Source organism: Pleurotus ostreatus (assembly GCF_014466165.1).
Source record: "Pleurotus ostreatus strain PC9 chromosome Unknown scaffold_9, whole genome shotgun sequence".
Classification (NCBI taxonomy): Eukaryota; Fungi; Basidiomycota; class Agaricomycetes; order Agaricales; family Pleurotaceae; genus Pleurotus; species Pleurotus ostreatus.
This window is the reverse complement of record NW_023503164.1, coordinates 702,924-724,724: the sequence shown is the minus strand read 5'-3', so window position 1 is coordinate 724,724 and position 21,801 is coordinate 702,924. Positions and strand designations below refer to the sequence as shown.

The 21,801-nt window shown below is 50.5% G+C and overlaps 10 protein-coding genes across 10 annotated transcripts; 7 read left to right on the top strand and 3 right to left on the bottom strand.

Moving 5' to 3' along the window:
- Positions 1-594: 594 nt before the first annotated feature.
- PC9H_011430 (uncharacterized protein) lies at positions 595-2,241 on the top strand (the record flags this gene model as incomplete). The annotated part of the gene is made up of 4 exons (XM_036780915.1): positions 595-1,082; positions 1,136-1,148; positions 1,210-2,033; positions 2,088-2,241. The coding sequence occupies 4 exons, from the start codon at positions 595-597 to the stop codon at positions 2,239-2,241; spliced, it is 1,479 nt and encodes a 492-aa protein (XP_036626770.1).
- Positions 2,242-2,710: 469 nt separating this feature from the next.
- Positions 2,711-3,133, top strand: PC9H_011429 (uncharacterized protein; the record flags this gene model as incomplete). Its single annotated transcript, XM_036780914.1, has 1 exon — positions 2,711-3,133. The coding sequence occupies one exon, from the start codon at positions 2,711-2,713 to the stop codon at positions 3,131-3,133; it is 423 nt and encodes a 140-aa protein (XP_036626769.1).
- Positions 3,134-3,483: 350 nt separating this feature from the next.
- On the bottom strand, positions 3,484-5,883 carry PC9H_011428 (uncharacterized protein; the record flags this gene model as incomplete). Its single annotated transcript, XM_036780913.1, has 1 exon — positions 3,484-5,883. One exon carries the CDS (start codon positions 5,881-5,883, stop codon positions 3,484-3,486), a length of 2,400 nt encoding a protein of 799 aa, XP_036626768.1.
- A 234-nt stretch (positions 5,884-6,117) lies between these two features.
- Positions 6,118-7,086, top strand: PC9H_011427 (uncharacterized protein; the record flags this gene model as incomplete). The annotated part of the gene is made up of 5 exons (XM_036780912.1): positions 6,118-6,191; positions 6,239-6,301; positions 6,559-6,615; positions 6,668-6,707; positions 6,757-7,086. 5 exons carry the CDS (start codon positions 6,118-6,120, stop codon positions 7,084-7,086), a joined length of 564 nt encoding a protein of 187 aa, XP_036626767.1.
- Positions 7,087-7,684: 598 nt separating this feature from the next.
- Positions 7,685-9,455, bottom strand: PC9H_011426 (uncharacterized protein; the record flags this gene model as incomplete). The annotated part of the gene is made up of 7 exons (XM_036780911.1): positions 7,685-7,734; positions 7,792-8,043; positions 8,103-8,573; positions 8,639-9,014; positions 9,065-9,192; positions 9,245-9,260; positions 9,312-9,455. The coding sequence occupies 7 exons, from the start codon at positions 9,453-9,455 to the stop codon at positions 7,685-7,687; spliced, it is 1,437 nt and encodes a 478-aa protein (XP_036626766.1).
- Positions 9,456-9,743: 288 nt separating this feature from the next.
- On the top strand, positions 9,744-11,484 carry PC9H_011425 (uncharacterized protein; the record flags this gene model as incomplete). The annotated part of the gene is made up of 7 exons (XM_036780910.1): positions 9,744-9,785; positions 9,855-9,897; positions 9,955-10,230; positions 10,278-10,338; positions 10,388-11,227; positions 11,278-11,314; positions 11,368-11,484. The coding sequence occupies 7 exons, from the start codon at positions 9,744-9,746 to the stop codon at positions 11,482-11,484; spliced, it is 1,416 nt and encodes a 471-aa protein (XP_036626765.1).
- A 461-nt stretch (positions 11,485-11,945) lies between these two features.
- PC9H_011424 (uncharacterized protein) lies at positions 11,946-13,944 on the top strand (the record flags this gene model as incomplete). The annotated part of the gene is made up of 11 exons (XM_036780909.1): positions 11,946-12,324; positions 12,374-12,429; positions 12,488-12,530; positions 12,586-12,640; positions 12,697-12,831; positions 12,882-13,272; positions 13,331-13,409; positions 13,471-13,550; positions 13,612-13,653; positions 13,709-13,794; positions 13,845-13,944. The coding sequence occupies 11 exons, from the start codon at positions 11,946-11,948 to the stop codon at positions 13,942-13,944; spliced, it is 1,446 nt and encodes a 481-aa protein (XP_036626764.1).
- Positions 13,945-14,254: 310 nt separating this feature from the next.
- PC9H_011423 (uncharacterized protein) lies at positions 14,255-15,781 on the top strand (the record flags this gene model as incomplete). The annotated part of the gene is made up of 11 exons (XM_036780908.1): positions 14,255-14,586; positions 14,636-14,729; positions 14,785-14,812; positions 14,864-14,880; positions 14,936-14,943; positions 15,008-15,098; positions 15,157-15,236; positions 15,291-15,347; positions 15,397-15,490; positions 15,548-15,615; positions 15,676-15,781. 11 exons carry the CDS (start codon positions 14,255-14,257, stop codon positions 15,779-15,781), a joined length of 975 nt encoding a protein of 324 aa, XP_036626763.1.
- Positions 15,782-16,042: 261 nt separating this feature from the next.
- On the bottom strand, positions 16,043-19,680 carry SET2 (histone methyltransferase set2; the record flags this gene model as incomplete). Its single annotated transcript, XM_036780907.1, has 13 exons — positions 16,043-16,546; positions 16,598-17,128; positions 17,178-17,237; positions 17,290-17,418; positions 17,470-17,577; positions 17,634-17,738; positions 17,790-17,878; positions 17,930-18,033; positions 18,088-18,263; positions 18,318-18,441; positions 18,500-18,586; positions 18,667-18,781; positions 18,951-19,680. The coding sequence occupies 13 exons, from the start codon at positions 19,678-19,680 to the stop codon at positions 16,043-16,045; spliced, it is 2,862 nt and encodes a 953-aa protein (XP_036626762.1).
- A 329-nt stretch (positions 19,681-20,009) lies between these two features.
- Positions 20,010-21,725, top strand: RPA49 (DNA-directed RNA polymerase I subunit rpa49; the record flags this gene model as incomplete). The annotated part of the gene is made up of 8 exons (XM_036780906.1): positions 20,010-20,124; positions 20,181-20,346; positions 20,402-20,721; positions 20,774-21,062; positions 21,113-21,283; positions 21,334-21,459; positions 21,514-21,539; positions 21,592-21,725. 8 exons carry the CDS (start codon positions 20,010-20,012, stop codon positions 21,723-21,725), a joined length of 1,347 nt encoding a protein of 448 aa, XP_036626761.1.
- Positions 21,726-21,801: the final 76 nt, after the last annotated feature.

Below are 21,801 nucleotides of genomic sequence, written 5' to 3'. Positions count from 1 at the left end.
TTGGGTGAAAAATGTCTGAAAAGCCTCAGGCCGAGCGGCCTTCGGCCGCTCAAAAATGTCTGAAAACGGATCAGGGGGTTGACCTATTAACCAGCGTCCTGTTGCGCCGCTCGCCATTTTCTCAGAACGTGGTGAAGTAACTTCTTCCGATCTGATTCTGATTCGGGAATCGGCTTGAATTGATCATGTCCAGGTACCGCAGACGAGCAAAACCTGTGTGCAGCCGAGACAATGTTCAATGAATTGTTGATATGCTCCCACAGTCTGTTGGAAGCTTCGAGCCCTTGGGGGCAACTGTGACTCAGACGACCGGTACTTGTTTTTGTATTCAATGCCTCGAATGCGTGGATGAATGGGAAGGGTCATACAAATATCGTATAGGTAGATTTCATCTGACGGGCGCACATTGTAACTCACTATCTTTGGTTTTAGTGACATGATATCCCGAATTCTTGGGTGGGCTCTGGGAGTTGAACGGCGTTTATCAAGCATCAATACGAACGTGTGCTACATTCGTATTGGCATCATGCCCAAGAGAGTGCCGTACACCCACGCCCAATCCTCAGCTCTCAGCCTCGCCCACGATACAACGCTATGAAGTGGTGGCCTACTGCTACCCCCACAGACGCTGACCATGGCGAGTATGAACTCACTGCAGGCGGCGAGTTGAGTCCCGGACAGCGAAGGTGGAGCTTTCTCCTGAGTCTTTCGTCGAGACCATCTAATCCTACCATCTACAGAAGGAGAGCACAACGATGGCAAATACGCCCCGCTTACGTCCTCATCGTTTCGGCATGTCTTCTGTGCTCAAGCATTGCCTTGTTCACTGTCGACTTTCTTCGCTTGAGAGGACAAAAGCCATCCGGCGATAAGGGATGGCTTAACTTCTTCAAGCAGCTATGGCCCGTCGGGCTCCCCGACGTCACAGACAACTGGCAAAACGAGAATAACAAAGCCATGAACGCGTTGATGAGTTGTATGGTCGAGAGGACTTGCAAGGAGAATCAAACAAGTATCATTTTGTTATCTTCGGAACACTTCTCGCACTCGATCGCTGGACATGTGTCAGGCGAAGATATCTGGTAACGAGGCTGCACATCCTAGATGCGATCTTTGAATCTGACCTCTACAACAGGGCAATAAGCGTAGTAAGTCGACAAGGCATCGGAAGAAACTAGCTAGGCGACTTATGCGTTGCTCAATAACCAGTTGATAGCGCTTCAAGAGATGGGTTACACGACCATTTACGCACCCAAGAACGATGAACTCGCCAGGACGTATCGCCGATTCCCAGATCTTGTGAAGGCCGTGATCCTTGAAGGGGCCGACTCGAAGAGATGCTTCGATGACCCGAAATGTATCAAGACCCCTGGCCATCCGCTGGGTGTTCCAGTCTGGAAGATGTTCTCGTTCCACTTCTGGACTGGGGCGGAGCATCCACTTGGAAATCGCTGGACGCTGTCACCAGAGAACTACCCGATCCTCGCGCCAGGGAATTCCAAGGAAAATTTCTACCTTGGCTACAGTATCGAACGGACCTGTGTCAAGAAGCCGTTCATCCCGGGCGACGAGCGTCCAATGCAAGCATATATTCTTGCAAAACAGTTATCGTACTTCACGGACAAGAACTACATGTGGAAGGGCGTGTCTCTCGTCCCTCCTTTCCCTCTTGACCTGGTCGCTGGCATGCGCAACGACACCAAGGGCCCATCAACAATCCCAGATGGAATTAATAATCTAGGGCAGCTCAATCAGCAAAACTTTTATGAGCAACTGTCGAAGAGCAGAGTACTCATTGGCATTGGAAGTCCGAGATTGAGTCCTAGTCCATATGATGCGTTATGCATGGGCGTACCGTTCATCAACCCAATCTTCAACTGGAACAGGGATGATCCACAGGATCGGAACAGATGGGATACCCAACACGACGGACTCAAATTCCAGGATCCACCGTATGTATATCACGTTAGGCGAGATGATGGAGAGGGCCTATGGGCTGCAGTAAAAGAGGCAGTCGATCACCCGATTCCAAGGTTTGTCTTCAAGCCCTCATGAATTGCACAGCGACGAAGGCGGCGTTGATTTAGATATATCGTTCCTGACATGAGCATGGATGCTCTGAAGTACCGACTCGGAATACTTGTCGAGGGAGATTGGAAAACGCCGGCGGAGGAGATATTACGAGAGCGGAAGGCTACGGGCAAAGGAAAGGTGCGACCTAGTTCACTTGTCAGGAGATAGTGATATCAACCTACCTACGGCAGACCTTCGAACTATAACCTTCGTCGCACAGCCCTGGGCGTCCCTACATAAGTTAGAACGGTAAATGTGTAAATGGGAAAGGTCTTGTGTTTCCTGGCCATACGTGTATTAGAAACACAGCCATGTTATCCAAGGCTCTAACTTTGTTGTGGCTTCGAATCTGCATGTGGTGTTTCCACCACGGTGAGAAATATCAGAGAACAGAGATTGCGGAGCAACGCATACTGATACCCACAATCACCACGAATTCGTCATCGTTGACAACCCTCTGCAATGGGCTGACGCCGCCATTGGAACTGAGTGGACAACCCTAGCCCCAACGCCCCTGCGCTGCCGCGTATATAACGAGGCCTCTACGAGGGGCGATACTGTAACAGCTCAATGATCCTACCCCGTATCTAACCTTCCCATACCACATCACAAACTACAAATACAGTAACGAACGATAATGTCACAACCGCCCGCTCGTTCCCAATCACGACCGGCATCCGTTGCACCTTCAGATCACGAGCAACACTCTCCTGTTCGTGAGCGATCTCGTCCTGCCAATGGCAGAAGCCCTACTCCTAGAAGGCTATCTCCATACAACTCTGAAGCTGAGTCTCCGGTCCCTTCCCGTCGTCGTCGGCGCCGGGGAAAGGATAGAGACCTTTCGGCACTTCAAGAAGAGGAGAATGACAGACAGGTCGCGAGGGGGGCACAGGACGCGGTCGCCAGAGGCCATGATGGGCCACGAGAAGCTGAACGCAGAGGAGCGGATGAAGACGACATGGGAGACAAACCTCTGAAACTCCGTCTCGATCTTAACCTCGACGTCGACGTTGAACTTCGTGCCAAGGTACATGGTGATGTTACCCTCGCCTTGCTGTAAGCGTTCCCAAACAAGGGCCGTGAATGTTGACTGACAACAGTCTTCAGACGCTAAATATTGCTCTTCACGCCTGAAGACTGGTAGAACGCCTATATATGAAATAAACACAAAGTTGTATTTCTTAGCTGATAAAGCTGTGGGCTTTTCATCCACTGAGGGATATATCGTATTTGGCTAGGTGGCAGCAACACCATGATGCTCCGAAGTTTGGAGGGTGTCCAACGATGCCCTAACATGGTGTTAGGGCTCCGTGTAACTTCCCGAGGGTCCAATTATACCACCAAGGCTGTTTGAGGCCGTCTGACGACAACTTGGAGCGCACGTTCAAAGCAAACGAGAGATGCGTATATTCATCGAGGGGTATCTCGCATCTGAGCGGCCACCGTTGTCCACTTTCTCATATCTACATCCGTCGGCATCATACCCTTTCCCACCCACCCTTCCATCCAGTTCACCAGCCTAGTATACTGGCTTGACGCAGGACCGCCTGACAGCTGTTCAATCAATGGCGCCTGCGTGCTAACCTCCACCCAAAACGCCAATGCGAGGCTCAGCGTCGCACGGGACGGCCGGATGTTAAGGCGACGCATCCACGCAAGCACCAAGGGGATCTCCGACGCCCGATCGCAGACCCCTAGCAGGGCGATGTAGTCGAAGCAATTCAGGTTGGTGGGCACTATTTGAGGATAGTGACTCCGTCCATCTGGCGTTAGCAAGTCGTTGAAGAACGTAGGGGATACGGCTGGCTTTCTTGAGAAACCGAATGGAGATGCCAGTTCGGAGAGGGGATGGTGCTCTTGCGTCAGCCTGACGGCATTGGCAGGTGAGATTATCGTCCGCAAAGTCTCTGGGGCCTCGCCAAACATGACCTGAAGGAATATTTTCCTCGCTTTCTCGAAGGGCGGCTGATCATCCCATATACCGGACCTGTACTTGCGCAGTCCAGCTTCAGGGTCGCCAGCAATACTTCTGAACATTGCGAGGACGTCGCTTCGAGAAGATGGGGGCTGTCTTCTTTTTCTGAAGGGGTTCTTTGCAGCGAGTTGAGCCACGGCGCCAGAGAGCGAATCGTCTAGCTTGTACGCTATACGCACTGCTTGCAAGAGAATAGATAGCGTGATATGATTGGGTCGTACATCGTATAGATTACGCATGTGATCCCAGAGTTTGAACACGATGTCAGGACGTCTCTCCCTGTTGAGCGCTACCATGAAAAGGTTCATCTCGATGATACCAATACTGATGGGTTTGTACCGCTTGCGAGGCGCTGGTAGATGACTCGAATGGTTAAACGCAAACGCTTCAAGCATCGACAACGCTTCGTGCGGCCTTCCCGCCCTTGTGATGATCTGCAAGCCAATCCCCAGTGCATAAGAGTCAATGATATGTCCAGAGCGAAGGAGAATCCACCAGTACTTCTCCGCTTCGTCGAACTTGTTTCGCCTATACAGTCCTCGAAGCAAGATTGTGTATGTGACAGTCGTAGGGCGGAAAGATGGATCATTAGACTTCCGTACGCGCTCGAAAACTCTGATGAGGGCCCTCCAGTCGGTGCTAAGGTCATTCGCCGCTACCGCCAGTGCTGTCGTCCAATCGTATGCGTCTATGGACCTCTTGACTGAGGTTCGCGGGTATCTTTTGGTACGTGAAACCCGGGTCACTGATGGCGGAACCTTGCGGTCTGTGCTCTCGATGGCCTTGATCTCCGGGCTTTGATTCGCATCCAGCAACCTCGAGAGATACATGAAGGCCGACGAGCGGTCTCCGTGGGCACGAAGAAGAGACACATTAGCTGGATGTGGGACGCCAGTGGGTCCACCATCCGTTGGCTGAGAGACCAAGGGTACGGCAGAACCCTTGTTCAATGCCTCCGTTCGTATGGCTTCGAAGTACTGTTGGGCATCGTGGATTGATCCTCTCCTAGCGAATACCTGCAAGTAGGCCTCGAGGTGCTCCGCTGTCGGTACAAAGCCCTCGAGGGTCATGCGCTGCCGCAAGTACTTCGTTAGTTGTACGTTTAGAAGCCTGTCTCTGAGTAGATGCTTGTACGTTTCAGATCGAAGAGTAAGTTGTCGCGACTCCATGGCCTGCAGGATGGCTACAATCTGGTTTGCGGATTCGAGTGTGGGTACGGAGACGGTAGAGATGGCTTGGAGAAATAGATTGAATTCAAGTGTGGCGTTGTGTAGAGGGGTGCGAAGGAATTCATGGACAATGGTTCGCATCGGTAACAGCAAATTGAACCGGGCAAGCTGAACCATTGCCATAACAAGCAATGGGCCTTTGGTGACGGCAGGCATGGACTCTATGCTGGAAAGTACCAGGTCCATCATTGGTCCTTCAGCGTGTCGCGGTGTGCGTACTTTGGCGGAGACAAGGTACAGCGTCACCCACGATGGAGGAGACTTCCCCCCTCCGTCAGGGCGCTCCACGCCAGCTCCAGGACGCATTTTGGAGAGAAGTTTCATCGCGCATCCAATGTCGGACTGGTGTAAGATAGCTTGCCATGCATTGAACTGATCGATGCGAAGTCCGTTCTCAAACAGCGCCGAAGACAGCGCCAGTCTTTGAGGCTGATACAATTGAGTGACCAGCTTCCATACTGGACTAGGAGACTCCTTTTTGAAGATATGCGCGAGCTTGATTCCTTTTGTCGGGCGCGAAGGCAGTCCGAAATTGTGGATGCGCGTCCACGTGGATAGCGTTCGTATATGTCTCGAAAGCGTTGAAAGACCCGAGAGACTTAGCATACGCTAAGCGCTGGCATCTATGGCAAAGTTGAAGCATTCGTTTAGGATCGTGTCGCGCGACGCACCTGGCAGTTCTTGAGGAGAAGTGTCGGGCCACGGTTGGTTGGGTCTCGCGTCGCAACGTACGGGCAAATTTGTTTTTGTTTGTCAAAAGCCTCAAAAATTGGCGCTCCGCACAAACAAATAGCGACACATTGAAAAGTTCGAGTTCATTCCCAACCATCACCATCGACAATGCCGCGCATTCTCTTCGTCAGTGGTTTCCATCCTGCTACCCGGGCTAGGGACTTGGCATTTGAGTTTGAAAGGTAAAGGCAGCCCCCTTCCTCGTCGTCACCATTACTGACTTTAACAGGTTTGGCCCCTTGGTGCGTTGCGACGTTCCTGCTCCTCGAAACCCGCATGCGACTTCGAACCCGTAAGTTTCATTTCCAACCGACGTCGTCCCCTTTCTTGTCGCCTATCGAGTCGATGCCCGAAAAAGATGCGAACCTTCTTTCCGCGAGAGGACTACTGCCCGCGCGTCGTACATGCCGTGAAAGACCGTCGGATTTCGTGTCGTCGCTTTCGTTCCTCCGTTGCGCGTCCGCGTCAATTTTAGCACTTGCGGCGATCCCCATCTTCGATTTTCACCTCGAGAGAAAACACCGAGCACTCAACATCCATCGAATACAGTTACGCTTTCGTCGAATTCCGCAGCCAGCGTGATGCTGAGGATGCCTACTATGATATGTACGTACTCTTACTCATTAGTTCATCCTTGAACTAATAGTACCCTCCACAGGCATGGTAGGTACTTTGAAGGATCCCGGTTGAGTATCCAGGTGAGTATTCTCTGTGTTACGAATAACACCGTTTCTCAGCTCTTCGCAGTGGGCCAAGAATCCTCCTTCCTCGGTCTGGCGCTACGATAGGCGATCCTCACCTCCACACCGCTCTTCTCGTGACCGCGACCGCGACCGTTCTCGCAGTCCTCCACCTCGCCGACGAGACGATCGTGACAAGGATAGAGATGTTGACAGGGACAGGGGTGATAGAGACCGTGACAGGAGAAGGCGCAGCCGCTCTCCCATTCCTGAGAGACGTCGTAGCCCCTCTCCAGACAGGCGGAGAGACGACCGTGCTCGTACTCCTCCGCCCCCTCAGGATATTGATATGAAGAAGGATGACGATCGGGCTCAAACTCCTCCCTATGATCATTGATTGAGAGAGACAATTTGTAGCGCGATTCGTTTTCTTTTCTTGCGTTTCCGTAAAAGTACACATACACTTGTCTCGTACTTGTAGACTGCCGAGTATCTTTTTTGTCCTTTGATAGTCGTTGATAGTGAAATGAACATATCAATTATGAAGTGGCTGAGCGTCGGTGATGTGAATAGCACACGCGACACTTGCTTGAGTTGTACGCAGGCCGCGGCGAAGTGGCCTGGATTTAACCTGCCTCCTTTGGAGGATGTTGGAGTCGCCCTGGCTCCATAGACGAAGAATCGAAGTGCCAGGTGTTCTTTCCTTCGGTGTGACAGGTTCGAAGGTACTCTTCTGTTAAATCAGGTAAACAGTCTTGTGCAACACCCTTGCCGCGGCAGACGAGATTCTCCAAAGAAAGGCGTTTCAAGAATGCAAATAATGTACTGTACGTCGAACAGGCTCTGTACGGTATGGCACTAATTCATTCGGACTATCGACGGGCGGTAGTGACAGCGGGTCCGCTTCATGGGGGGCTCATCGTGCATTGTACAACTTTGTGCAGTCCAAGAATTCAATGTATAATAGCACAAGGTGTACATGTCTACATAATCCCTCAGCGACTTTCCACTTCCAGCACAGTACCACGTTGCACACTCCCCCATCCTGCGCGTCAGGAGATCAGTCACCAGACAGCCACTTGCGCAACAGCAAAAGACTTACCGACAAGCCGCCAATGCTTCTCAATTCGTCGGGACAGCGCGACTTTCTCTCCCACCTCCGTGCAAGCAGGCGACGTCAGCTGGATCTTCGCCAGGTCGGCTTTCACGCTGAGAACGCGGCCACCAGTGGATGTTGAGCCGATGTTGACGAGGAGGAGTTCGTTCTTGACGAGCTTGGTGACTTTGGTTTGCTTTTTGTCTTCTGTTTTCACACCGAGTAGTCGGCGGAGAAGGAAGAGACTGATTTCGAGTTCTATAAAGTAGTAGTTAAGTGACCTGTTTTGAGAGGGATGATCCGAAAGGGATACGTACCGGTGTAGATTTTTGGGAGCTTGCCTACTGCACCCAGTACTTGACCGACAAGACGATCGGCACGGCAGAGGGTAGGGTCAATTCTTGTCCCAACACCAATTAAGCCACCCGGGACGGCGAACTGCAGCAAATTATTTTCTGCGTGTAGTGACATAATCCTGCTGAAGATGGGCTGGCACTTGGTCTTCCCCGCGCTGTCTTTCGTGACAATTCCGGGGCGTATCTCGACTTCCTGACCAAGCTTGAGGACACCGGTGAGAATCGAACCACCGGCAACACCACCCTTGAGCTCATCCACCTCGGCACCGGGTTTGTTGACGTCGAACGACCGAATGACGATGAGGCGAGGGTCGGATGTGAAATCGCGGATAGGAATAGGTATACGCTTGACGATATACTCGTTCACGGCGTCGATGTTGTATTTTAGCTGGGCTGATATTGGAACAATGGGCGAGTTCTCGGCGACAGTTCCTACAAGACAACGTATCAAGGTCAGCGAACATGCACCGAAAACCCGTGTATGATTGACACTTCACCTTTCACGAAAGAGCTGATGCTCTTCTGGTGCTCCAGCGCCTGCGCTTCCTTGATCAAGTCGACCTTGTTCTGTAAGATAATGATATTCTCTAGTTTCATGATTTCTACTGCGGCGAGATGTTCCGAGGTTTGGGGTTGCGGGCACGTTTCGTTACCGGCGATGAGAAGGAGAGCGGCATCCATGACGGCGGCACCGTTCAACATGGTGGCCATCAGAATATCGTGACCGGGGCAATCGACGAATGAGACATGGCGAATGAGCTTCATGCGATGCCCACATCCTGGCCGTTCACATGGGGGTTGATCCTCTTTGTCAGATCGGTACGAGCGATAGCATCCGGGCCTCGGACAGGCGGGATTTTCGCATTTGTAGATCTGGTGTACCGTCAGCGGCGTGTCGTCTGGTCCATTGGACGACCACTCACTTTGGCATTGGCATAACCAAGCTTAATTGTGATATTTCGAACAAGCTCATTCTTGAATCGAACAGTCTGTACACCAGAGATCGCCTTCACCACAGTTGATTTACCATGAGCGACATGCCCGATGGTTCCTATCAGGCGTTGAGAGAGAGATCTGGTCAGGTGGCCACTACAAAAACACACCCAGATTTATTGTTGCCTATCACATCGTCAGCTATAATCCTTCGCGAATTTATACTGCGACATTCACCTGTTTTGAGATAACTTCTGGTGATAGAGGGGTAAGCGTGGACGGATCTATCTCGACCTTAGGTATGACCTCCTCCTCTACATCCTCATCCTCCGATTCAGAGTCCTCTGCGGGACGCTTCTGTAGTTTCTCGTCTCCTGACATCTTCGATCGTCGTAGATATGACTATGGGGGCGTGTAATTTGGGGAATTAGATAAGATTCTTGCGAATAGTCTTCTGCTTTCGCGATAATCCTGCCGACGAGGGGATTCCCTGCCTCAATGAAGTTGGAAGCAAGAAATGGATGGCCTCAAGATTTTGAGTCAACGGATGCCAGAAGTTAATTCTAGAGTGCGTGGGAATCAAGTTCCAAATAGAGGTGGCGCCAAACTTGCCTTCATCGAAGCCTTCATCCCGCTGGACATCGTACTCCAGGCTGCCGCGTAGAGACCATGTCTTCCACCCTGAAATATCCGACCGTCAATGATTTGAAGGTGAGTCTACTCCTAATTACTCGATTGAGTCTAGTAATCTTACTTTCGAGGTACCTACGATATTGCCAGGTTCGCACATGTTACGTATGTCGGGAGGAGGAGCGTCACACAGGTATGTTCGAGGCTTAGACCAGAACCATTGCAGTCGATTCTGAAGAAGATCATTAAGAGCGCCCCAATCCTCCGAAGGCATGGGTCCATCCATGCAACTGCACATTGGTTGCGCACGAAGCATGTCTGCTGCAATGGATTCGGACCGCGCAGTCGGATTCCGCTAGGGCCAAGAACGCTCTGAAATGTCCACAGTGTGGCACGCAATACGAGCTGCAGAGCGAGAAATCAATATTCCTCAGAGTGTTCACGTCAGTGAACGGGACTATGCAGTTCATGGGGCGGATGTTCACTGTCTTTACGATGGCCGGAATCGTTGCAGTCTTTGGAACGGGTGAGTGAGGAACTAGCTTCTCCCGTCCCTCTTACCAAGTCACGTAGGGATATATATCGTGAGCACAGCGTACGGCGCATATGCCCTGAAGGAGTTCATTGGCAACGAGTAAGTACATCATTGCCTCGTTAGGTATTTAACATAACCCAGAAGCTAGGATGTTCAACCTCCTTTTGACTGAGGAGCCCGCTAATTGGCCGTGGCACGCCTTCATCAACCTCCCCCTCATCCCACTGAGTCTCATCCTATCGCGCACTTCCATCACGTCACACATCTTGCCCGTAATATCCATTCTCCTTACGTGGCCGACATCAAGCCCCGTTCCTCAACAAGAGCGCTCCCTGCGTGAACACTGGACAGACCCAAGACACGCCCAGGAGTTACGCATCTCACATCTCCCAAGCGCGGCCACCTGGCCGCCCTCTCCTTTATTGTTTGGTTTATTCGTAGTTCCTGTCACGAAAATGATCTACAAGAGGTACTTTACGATGCTCACGCATTGGGTGTTAGGATCTCGCCCCTTACCCGGCGACCGCCAATTTGTCTGGCAGCGGAATGAAGGAAACATCTTGAATATCAGAATCGTAGCAGGCATCAGACGTGAGGGGGATGCAAACGCCGACAACGAGGAAGCTGCGGACGATGGCAATGCCGAAGAAGAACCCCAAGATGTTGCCGCTGCAGCTGAAAGGACCCTCAACCACACAACGTCATCATTGGGTCGTTTCATTGGGGGTGCCTTGCTCATCCCCGCCATCTCTAGTTTCATGGGAAACATGCTCTTTAGACTGTCAAAGCGGTCGTATCTCCTGAGACAGTTCCTCGCCATAAAGCCGCCTCTTCGCGGCCACGTAGCCTCGCCTCCGCTAGGGCCGTATTCTTATAACCAAAATTGGGCTGGATTGGGTACGTTGAGACAAGCGAAGCTAGCTTTGAGGTTGGTCTTTGGCAGCGTATGGGGTGGTACAAGGACTTGGGCGGACAGCGACCCGGTTTGGTATGTCTACTTTCACTTCCTAATGAACAATCTTTTGACTTTTGGGGCAGGTGGAGAAATGCAGTTGGCCTGGGGCTCTTCGTTGTGGTCAGTCCCATCTATATTCGCCTTTTCGTTCCTTTATTGAGTGATTGTCATAGGCGAAAGACTGCATTCAACTTTGTCATCTATGGATGACGAAGCGAGAACTCGAAAGCCGGCATGTCAAAGACCGTTCTTTCGAGGGAATAGATATCAAAGAGCTGGACTTGATTTAGCCCTACGGCCTAACTTGTATACTTCAACGCATGGTACTTATTGCGGTGGACGATGTATCCCATTACGACACAACGCGCAATCCCTCAACTTATTTCCGCAATTACTACTGTTTTGGTGATCCTCAACAGCATCGGATGCTACGGCTAGAAGATCGTCTGACGGGCCTCCCCAGCCGTTGGTAGGGGCGTGCTTCTTCAATCAAGTATGGTTCCTGATTAGCACGCTGACTGCCATTCCTCTCCCATGATATCGTCGCGAAGACCTGTTCGCCGTCGTCGTTTAGCTCTGACATCAGTAAAAGCCACGATGCGGTGTTATAGAAGTGGCAGATGCTACACACGCCGTACATCGCGCCATAGTCTCTTCGACTGATGTATTTTTACATCTACACACGCCGAAGCGTCTTAAAGGCTAAATCCCATTGGAACACATCCCGCACTCCTCCCCCTTGACAAGCAACATGAGTCGGTGGCTCGCACTTGCTGCCTCGGCCTTGTCATTCTCTCTCTTTCTAGGACTTATCACTTCTTTACCAGCAACAGCGCTCTCCGATGCCCAGGTCGAAGCATGGCTGAAGCAAAAGGATTCCTCGTTGAAGCCTCTGACCCTGACGCGACGCGACGCAGCTGGCATCAAACCAAAGCACCTAAGACCTTCCTCGCCAAACTCAAAGTCGAAGCGCGACATCACTCCTCCAGATGTTGGCCAAGTAGCTGAATTCAGTGGTTCGCCACAACCCCTGAGGAACGGCGCAGGAGGGGAATTCAGCGGCGACGATACAAACCACGAGATTGATGCCCAGAACCCGGACAATGTCGCTGGCCCCCCAACTGATTCCGGTATGTTGTTTTTCGGCGCACGTGTGCGTATTTTGACATCGGGGGACAGGTGTTGTGCCAAATCTCAAATGGAGCTTCTCGTCCTCGCATACCCGATTGCTTAAAGTAGGTTCCATGAGCTGCATCACGAGGTTTAGATGTTGATCGGTCAACGAATCTTTAGGGTGGCTGGGTTAGAGAGCAAGCGATCACAGATCTACCTCCTTGTAAGCCCGACCGAGCAAGGGTCTCATGCGGCAGCTCAAACTACCTCGTTCACAGCCGTAGATATTGCAGCAGCAGAACTTAGACTGGCTCCTAATGCCTACAGAGAACTGTGAGTTCCATCCATCAACGTTTTGCGCAATTGCCCTCAGTGTTAATTCCTTGCAGTCATTGGCATCGCGTCGCAGAGTGGGGATACATTTTGAATGGCACAGGTCGTGTATCGGCAGTTGATGAAGACGGTCGAAGCTATATCTCAGATGTCGTCGGTCCTACCGCCAACGGCGACCCCGATATCTACTAGTTAGTCACCATGCAGAGCGAACTTTTCTGCACGCTGACAGAACTCGCAGCTTCCCCCCAGGCGTGCCACACAGTATCCAGGCTCTCGGTGACGGCCTCGAGATTCTCATCTTGTTCACTGACGGGAACTTCGACCGCACGGGAACAACATTCATGTTGTCTGACTGGCTTGCCCGAACGCCTTTAGCTATTGTCGCGCAGAACCTCGGCGTCAACGTCAGTGAACTGGCAAATATACCACAGAGGGATCCGTACATCATCCCACTACCGACGGGCAGTCCACCTCCACCTCCGCTTGGCCATGCAGACGAAAGTGCCCCTGTTTCCCCTGATGGCAAGGTTCCAAGTCCGTTCGTGTTCAGGTTGTCACAGCAAGAGAAGACCGTCGCGAAGGGAGGAGGAGGTTGGGTTAAAATCCAAGATTCGGTTACTAATTTCCCGGTACGATCTTTCAAAAAGAAAAAAGCTGTACCTTACTTATTTTGCACCGTACTGCTAGGTCTCCAAGGAAGTAGCGAGTGCGCTCGTCTTTGTAGAACCCAACGGTCTTCGTGAATTGCATTGGCATACCAAAGATGGTACCAAATCATCTCTTATAATCAGAAATTCGTGACGGATAACTGATATGTGTATTTGAAGAATGGCTTTATATTATTCACGGTAAAGGCAGAGCTACCGCTTTTGCCGGGTCAAGCACCTCTCGAACTTTCGACTTCCAGGTACGCGCGATTGGTGATCATCCTTTAAATAAGAACAATCGAGTACTAAACCTGGTTGTAGGCCGGTGATACCGGCGTCTTCCCGAACTCTTATGGACACTATGTAAGGATCTCATACGGTCTTTACTACACAAACTTAAAGTGCCCGTTGCCACTAGATCAAGAATCTTTCTCCAACCGAACCCCTCATATTCTTAGAGATCTTCAAGCAAGAACGCTTCGTTGATTTCAGCGCCACACAATGGTGAATTTTTGTCCCAAGTCGCCAACGTTAACTAACCCATCCCATCTAAGGCTTGCCTTGACACCTCCTCAAGTTGTGGCTGATTTATTAAATATATCCGTGGCCACAGTACAGAGATTCAACAAGGAGAAGCAGGTTATCATAGCCTAGACCAAGCGTAGACGAATGTCCATCGTATTTATTCTGACGGTTATGCCATTGCGGACTTGGAAGCAGGCTTGAATTTACTCCAATTTCATCCAAAGAACTGAGGTTCATATCCAGGACGTAACCCGCCTCCGCTTTCTCACAGTCAGGAAGAGGCCGATCCGTTTACCAGCGTTTACCATGTTCCCGTATGTTCCCACCAACTGTCTCTCTTATGCAATTCTTACGCCAGTTGAGCACACATGGATACTTTTGATCGATTTGATTTTTGTGATAAATAGTGTCATTCGCCCTTGATTTTTGTTTCAGCACCATGAATAATTCTCCAACGCTCTTGAGCAGATTTAACGTACAAGACCTCACGACCCACATTGGGACCCAATTTCCGGACGAGGATGTCCAACTCTCTCACTTGTTGGTAGACCCTGATGGCGACCAACTTATCAAGGAACTTGCCTCACTTGTTTCGTCCCGCGGCGTCGTGTTCTTCAAGAATCAAGACATTGGCATTCAACAACAAAAAGAGCTTGCGACCCGTCTAGGGGAACTATCAGGAAAGCCCAAGACCTCTACATTGCATAGGCATCCTGTCTCCGAAGATACTCCAGAGCTCGGGGCTGATGTCTCCGTTATATCTTCCATGGGGTATGTGTGGAGCTCTGCTTCTTGGGCGTCATTGCTGACGAGAATACAGTGGCATTGCAAGGGCGGGAGTGATAGAATCAACACGGGCCAGCAATGGCTGGCATTCTGACATCACCTTTGAACGTGTGCCAGCGGATTATTCAGTTCGTTCTTGCTGCTTAACAGAACTTGTGACGAGGTCTTGATCGTCACGAATAGATACTCAAAATGCACACGCTGCCTCCAAGTGAGTAGCTTGATAATAGCGACCAATAACGTCTGACAGCTTCGTTGTCAGTTGGAGGAGACACTCTCGTAGGTTCCTTGGCTTCTTATTGAGCTTTAATTTTACTGGGACACGGTATTTTAGTGGGCTAGGTTTGTCCCCAATTTGTCCCCGAAGTCAACGTCACGGCTCTACTCATAATTGACGTCGCTTCAGTGCGTATGAAGCTTACGATAGGCTCTCGCCCGCTTTCAAGAAATTCTTGTGTGGCTTGACAGCGGTCCACAGTGGCGAATTCTTCTTGGATGTGGGTACTCATTCTATGATCAGGACCGTAGCCACTTAACCCTGAGTAAACGCGTTAGTATGCGCGTGCAACGGGAATTAAAATCCAAGATCCACGAGGGTCTCCGGAAAATACGGGGAGCGATCTCACAGCCATACAGTAAGGTCTTTATCTTACTTATGGACAACCCCAATCATATAAAATTCTGTCCAGCCCAGTAGTGAGAACACACCCTGTAACGAAATTCCAAGCATTGTTTGTAAACAAATCGTAAGCGACATCTCCCACCGACTAACTGGTTTGATCCAGACCTCCGTAGCTTCACCCGAAGGATTGTCGAACTGTCCCAAGACGAATCCAATGATATTCTTGATTACTTGTTCAGACACGTGTCCGAAAACCATGATTTACAGGTAAGTATCCTCCTGTCCTCTTTGATTGTGGTTTGTTCATGAACTCGCTAATGTCAGGTACGTTACCGCTGGAGCAAGAACGATGTTGCGATATGGGACAATCGAGCCACCTTTCACACCGCGACGTACGTCTGACTGCTGTGCCACACATTGGTGCCTTAACCGACTGACTTTCTATTTTCTAGGAACGACTACACTGCGTCGCGTCAAGGTAACCGGGTTGTTAGCATTGGCGAGAAGCCATATTTCGATCCGAAGGGGAAGTCGCGAAGAGACGTATTAAGCTTGTGATACTAGATCACTCTCGCCTTCCTAGCCCATACATTTCGCCGTCATTGATCTTGGCTTGGAAGTTCAGATGCAAGTGAAGGTAAAGGCGTGAAGATGTAGATAATAAAGATAATCGCGTGTATCGAAAGCCTTTCTCGAATTCTTCATAGACGGCGTAACCGTGGAATAGGTTCAAAGGCATGAGTAAGCCCCAATTATCGCAGGAAGTCAGTAATGTATACATCAGTGGTAGAGCTACACGTGTAAGCAACAAACAGCACATCAATCTTCGACTAGTATCTGGTCAGGGGGCTGTGAAGGAGGATCATCAATGGACCGAGCGTCAGGAAGTCGACGTCTGGGGTCAGCCGACAGTTGAGTTGCATCCTCAACATCTTCATACGACTGTCTGATCGCATCAATGTCCATAGGCTCGTCTTCTAGCAACGGCACGGGAGGCTCGTCGGGAGCACCCATGGCTTCATCGTCTGTATCATCGTCGCTTTCTGGATCGGAGCCCATGGGGACGATATCCTCAAATTTCATCTCAACGTTCGGAGTATCGTCGTGTTCAGTAGGCGTGTCCAATGTCGTGGACGAAGAGGAAGGGATACCGGTCGTTGATGAAGATTCCCGACGAGCCTTGCGGAGTTTGTGGAGAACCTTGACGATATATTCCTTGGAGAATTTCTTCATCTTAGCTACTTTCTCCTCTGACAACGAGTCGAGTCGCCCTTCTTTGTAGCTTGAGGTTTTCTTCTCCTTCTCAACAATAATTTGAGTCAACTACATCAAATATATAAGCATTGCATCCATGTTGCGGCAGAGAACCCTCACCTCCTTTGCGTATTTCTTAAAGGTGTCGTGGTCCATTGACTTCGCGTGGCTGGACATACACTTCACGACCACTGGCCCCACGAGCTTCATCATTCGTTTCTCCTTAAGTGCCTCTTTCTCTTCAGCACTGAGAGGCTTTCTGCCGGCCATGAGCTTCCTCTTCTCTCTTCTCTCTTTCGATTTTGCCTTCAGATACTTCTTGAACTCTTCCTTAGCAGCTTGTTCCGTTGCACGCATAGCAGCCAACTCCTCAGCTCTCTCCCTTTCCCGGTTTGCAGCCTCAATTACCATCTTGGCTTTGGCCGCAGATTCAGAGAATCGGGACGGGCCTTGTGGTGGAAAATTTGGCGGCCACGCTTCTGGTACCGGGAGAGGGATTCTCAGCTTGTAAGGTTGGTTAGGGACGGAAGGGGTTTTCGCGGGCAGGAGACGCGGGCGCGTAGTGGGGTGATAAACCGACGTGAAAGTTTTCTTCTGATAGACTTCGTCTACAGCCAGTGATACCACAGGAGCCGGCTCTTCTTCGTTATCCTAAGCAACAATAAATAAGACATGAGAGCGTAACATCTAAGGGACTTGCCTCCCGGCCTCTTTTAGGTATTCGGTACCCTACGGGTAATTCTTCCCACTTCTTGACCAGCTATGAAAATGTAAGCCCGACGATGACGAAAATGAGTAAGTTGTAAACTGACTTTCTCAGCGAGTTCTTTGATAGATTCTTCCTCTTCTTTATTGACCATGTTCTTTAGGAGGTCGAGGACTTTGGAGTCTCTCGCTTTGTTTTGTGCCAGGAGAGGCCATAAATACATGCATTCCAGGGACTATCATGGCGGGTCAACAGTATCCAGCCCGATCTTTGGCAAAGCACATACCAGGGTGATCATCTCGGGGTCTTTTGCATAATCGTCCATGATGTTCTTCATGACGGTGAAACCTCGTAAACGCATGATTTGGTTCAAAGGTCGTGGATCGTCCGTGATCTGCGAGGAAGCCATAAACACGCGAGATCTGATAAGATAAAAATAGAAGCCTGTACCTTTAGCCTGGTCAAAAGTTTTAGCAACACCTTTCGACTTTGTGTCTGCCGTATTGCTTGGATAACCTTCGGTACATCTTTCTTGACCAACGGGTGAAGAGTGGGCTGCGGGACAATGAGCACCCAAACGCAGTTATTCGTCATACGCGAACTCACCATGAAATCTGGGTCATCGATTTTCTTGCCCTTTTTCTTCCTCGTACCCTTCAGTTCCATGAGATCAGCCTCGTCAGTAATGCCAAGAGCTATGTCAGAAAAGATCAGAATATATGCGCGCTGGAAGGACACGGACGGACCGTCGAGGTAGAGATCATCCATCGTCGCAATGTCCGTCTGGGTTTTACCACCGATGTACCCCACACAATTCGGTTCGCCACAATAGCAGGTTTGCGCCTCATGTCTGCATGATAAAATATGAGAAAGGATAATTCAAGACCAATAATGTATTCCGCACCCGTAGCGGTCCACGTTGTAGTTGAAAGTCAGTTCTTCGTGCTGCTTGATATCCCTGCTGGCAAAAATGCCCATGCGTACGTAGCTCCCGACGGTCCATTTGGCAACATAGCAATTCGGGCTGCAGCTGTGGTTGGCGAAGCGCCCGATGCCTCCGCGTTTAGTGGCGTCTATAAACTAAGAAACCAGAAAGTGGTGAGTAATGAAACTGTGAAAGGGTGGCGAACTAACCTCATCCTTCTGAAGCATCATAAAGTAGAAGTGTTTGAGGCCCTCGGAAGCGTAGTCACGCATTCTCTTCTTGAATGATGGGGAGTTCACAACATCGCCCACGTACTCATATATGAATCCGTCCCTGCGAGACGCAACACGACGTTTAAAGCGATAAAACCAGAACAACTCAGACAACTTACTTGGGAATATCCTCCTCTGCCCGTAACCCGAACCCTTTCTTCTCCGTTTGTACGATCTCAATCGAGGCATATTCTTTCCTCTGAAACCTGCATGGGGAGATACCGGGAGGGCGAGTTAAAACGGGGGTCCACGGAGCGACTGAGATATCGTTGAGAAGAAGGCTCACCGTTGGTTTTGGCAGTAGGAGCCACACCGACAGTCATCTTCGAGGCATTCGACTTGAGTGAGTCGGTTGATACAATCCGACCCATGGCCACAAGCAGTTGATGGGTCATCCACTTCTGCAAGCGAAACGGTTAGATCAAAGAGGGGATGGGAACGTCTACGGGCAGACTACGGTATACGAGCGGTGAAAAGGCCAGCATTGAAAATACGGGGCAAGGAATCAACTACGAGTCTACGAGCGTGTACCGTGTCGCCTGATGATCCCAGAGACTGAACGAGACTGACCGTGAGCATACGAGCAATCGCAGGTCATTCCCTCCAACGCCTCTCTGGACCTACCCAACGTCCCATATTGATAATGATTGTCTAAAATCTCGACGAAGGTCTCCAGTGCAGCCCCCCTTGCCACAGGGAGGTCCCCAATGAGCTGCGCCTCTGAGCGCTTCGAGGATTTCTTTGACTTTGAGGTAGACGGTCTGTTGATAGGTTCACTGGTCTGAGGCGTATCTGTCAGTGGGGTTGATGCTGAGGGAGTCTCAGACTCAAACGGTGAGTTAGAGACCGAAGCAGACATCGATGGTGCTGGTGGTGTGGGTGGAGTGGTTTGAGAGAGGTCTGAGGGCGAAGGCCTGAGCTCTTCTCGCCCACCAACATCTAGAGTAGACCGTGAGGACGGACGAAGCACATCTGACCGTGACCAATTCAATGCCCCTAGCCCTGGTTGTTCAACATCCTGCTTGAGCTCTGTTTTCAACCCTTCACTAGCACTCTTCACTGATTCGGCATGTTTATTATCCGTCCCACTTGACTCGGTGTTCATTACGACGTCTTCATCCTTCGTGGCTACACCAAGGTGACCAGCTTCGTCTTTCATTGCTGCGCGGCTGGGGGGAATTGGCATTGGCTTCATAGTGACACCCTCTTCGTCAGACTCGCCCTCTGATTCCGGACCAGGGTCAGGAGTAGGGCTCCTGCTCAGTTTGCGCGCCTTGGATTGTCTAGTTGACCTTGCCATTGTTGTACACGAGCTGTACTGCGTAGTACTATTGAATGAACTTGTCAGCGATGGGTCCGTTGTCCCATAATTTCAGTATGGCGGACGTACCCAAAACAGAAAAAGGGAATACAGAGTCCCGTTGGCGTTTATATACAAGGGAAGTTGTCCAGGGTACCTCTGGTTATCTCAACCACCTTGTGAGAAGGAAAGGAGCATGGACTGGTCAGTCCGAGTGATCGAAGTCAGGAACGAGCGGGAGGATTCAATTAGCGCCCATAGTGCATTGTCAAAATTTCGCCGAGCTCCTGACTCACTGTGACTGATAACCACGCCCGCTGACGCGAACGATGTCGACGTTCAGCAAGAAGCGAAAGCGCGCAGAGTCGGTCTCGAATGCAGGAGTTTCCCTGCAACTGTCGAGCCACGAGATCCCTGAGTCTGGCGCCGCTGTACCAGTGCTTGGTGCGTTGTTATCTCCAGTCCCCATCCATGTCACGGTATCCAATCAAACATTGCAGTCAGTACGCCTGGTGTGGACCTTCCGAGCTCAACATCCTTCAAAGTATATGGCAAGAAACGCAAAAATGGTGGAGTTGAACCGGGAAAGACCATGGTGGCAGGAGAAACCCCGACGGTCGAGTTCTTTTCCTCGTTCGAGTCCGAAACGAACACTCCAGGCTCCCGGTGCGTGCTCAATAAAATTTACGGATAATCTGACTTATTCAAGTACTCTATCCAGATACGTCGTCGCGCTGCATGATCGAAGCACGAAAACTCTACGGCTTTTCACTCCTACCTCCGATGGTGCGGCAGTTCCTACTCCAGTTCACTTTCTAAAGCACACCGTGAAATCACTGAAGTCCCTCCCATCTTCGCTGCCCTCTGTCCTTCCGTACTTTGAGGCAAGGAACACCCTCGGAGAGACATTCGGTACCAAAAAGGCCAAAGCCCAAATAAAACAACGCGAACGCCAAAAGGTCGACGTGGATGCAGTCAAAGGAGTCGTATCCCATATTGTAGACGCCATTGACAAGGGCGCGGAAGGTTTAACAACGAAAGGTATGCCCTTCTACGTCCCTTTTCGATCTCAAATGGCTGACTCTGCTTTCAGAGGAAGCACAAGAAGTGGCTAATTCCACGCGTCTGGTTCCTCCATTTTCTGATACAGCTACCGACCCCGCGGACGTCTACCCCTTGCACAACATCATACCAGAAGTTGAATGGAAGGCCCTTGGGCCATCCATATCACCCGTGATCGCTCTAGGTACTGGAAGTCGAGCAAAGGAGCGGCAGGCGATATTCCCATTCAAGCACAGCTCGTGGGTTAATGATCATATTGCGCGAATCGTACAGACTGAAGGGAGAGGTGGCATAGAAGGCAAACATGGAAAGAAGAATTTGTACGTTCGAGCGAAGCAATCCATAATGGCGACTGAATTAGCCACACTAGGCGAATATTGTACTACATCTCGGCACTCTTCTTGTTTCGCAACATCATGCAGCGGGGCGGCATTCAAGGGTTGGAAAAGGAGGCAATCGCTGAGAAGCTCGAAGGATTACCGGGAGTGGTGCTTGACGGCCTACTTTCGCGGTTCACAGAGACGACGAGGGCTTCCACGAAGTGCGCGCTCCTTTCTCAATACCTAACAGTCAACTCATCCCCCTACCTAGACACGTTCTCACTACGGCGATGCTAACTAAGCTTCACACATACATGTTCGCGTTATGTTTACGCGTGGACAACTACGCTGCTGATTCGACGGTGATTGCAAAGGACCTCAGCCTGGGTGTCGCACAGTATGTCTGATTCCCGTCTATATCGATCATATCGACTGATTACGAGGTATTAAGGACAAACCAGTTGTTCAGGTCATTAGGCAAGCAATTTAATGAGGACTGTTATTACACAGAGCTGATTGTTCCTTATAGGGTGCAAACTGTCGGCGCTCTCCGACCGGGAGAGAGCGAGATTGGGTTTACCCGACAGTGCCAAAGACACGAAGAGAGCGGTGTTGAACGCTCCAGTGGTGTTCCCTAAGCCAAAAGCAGGAAAGAGAAAGTAAAGCGTTACTCCCTTCGGGTGTCTTCTTTCGGATATCACACTTTGCATCGTACGTGGAATCATTGGAAGATTCCATC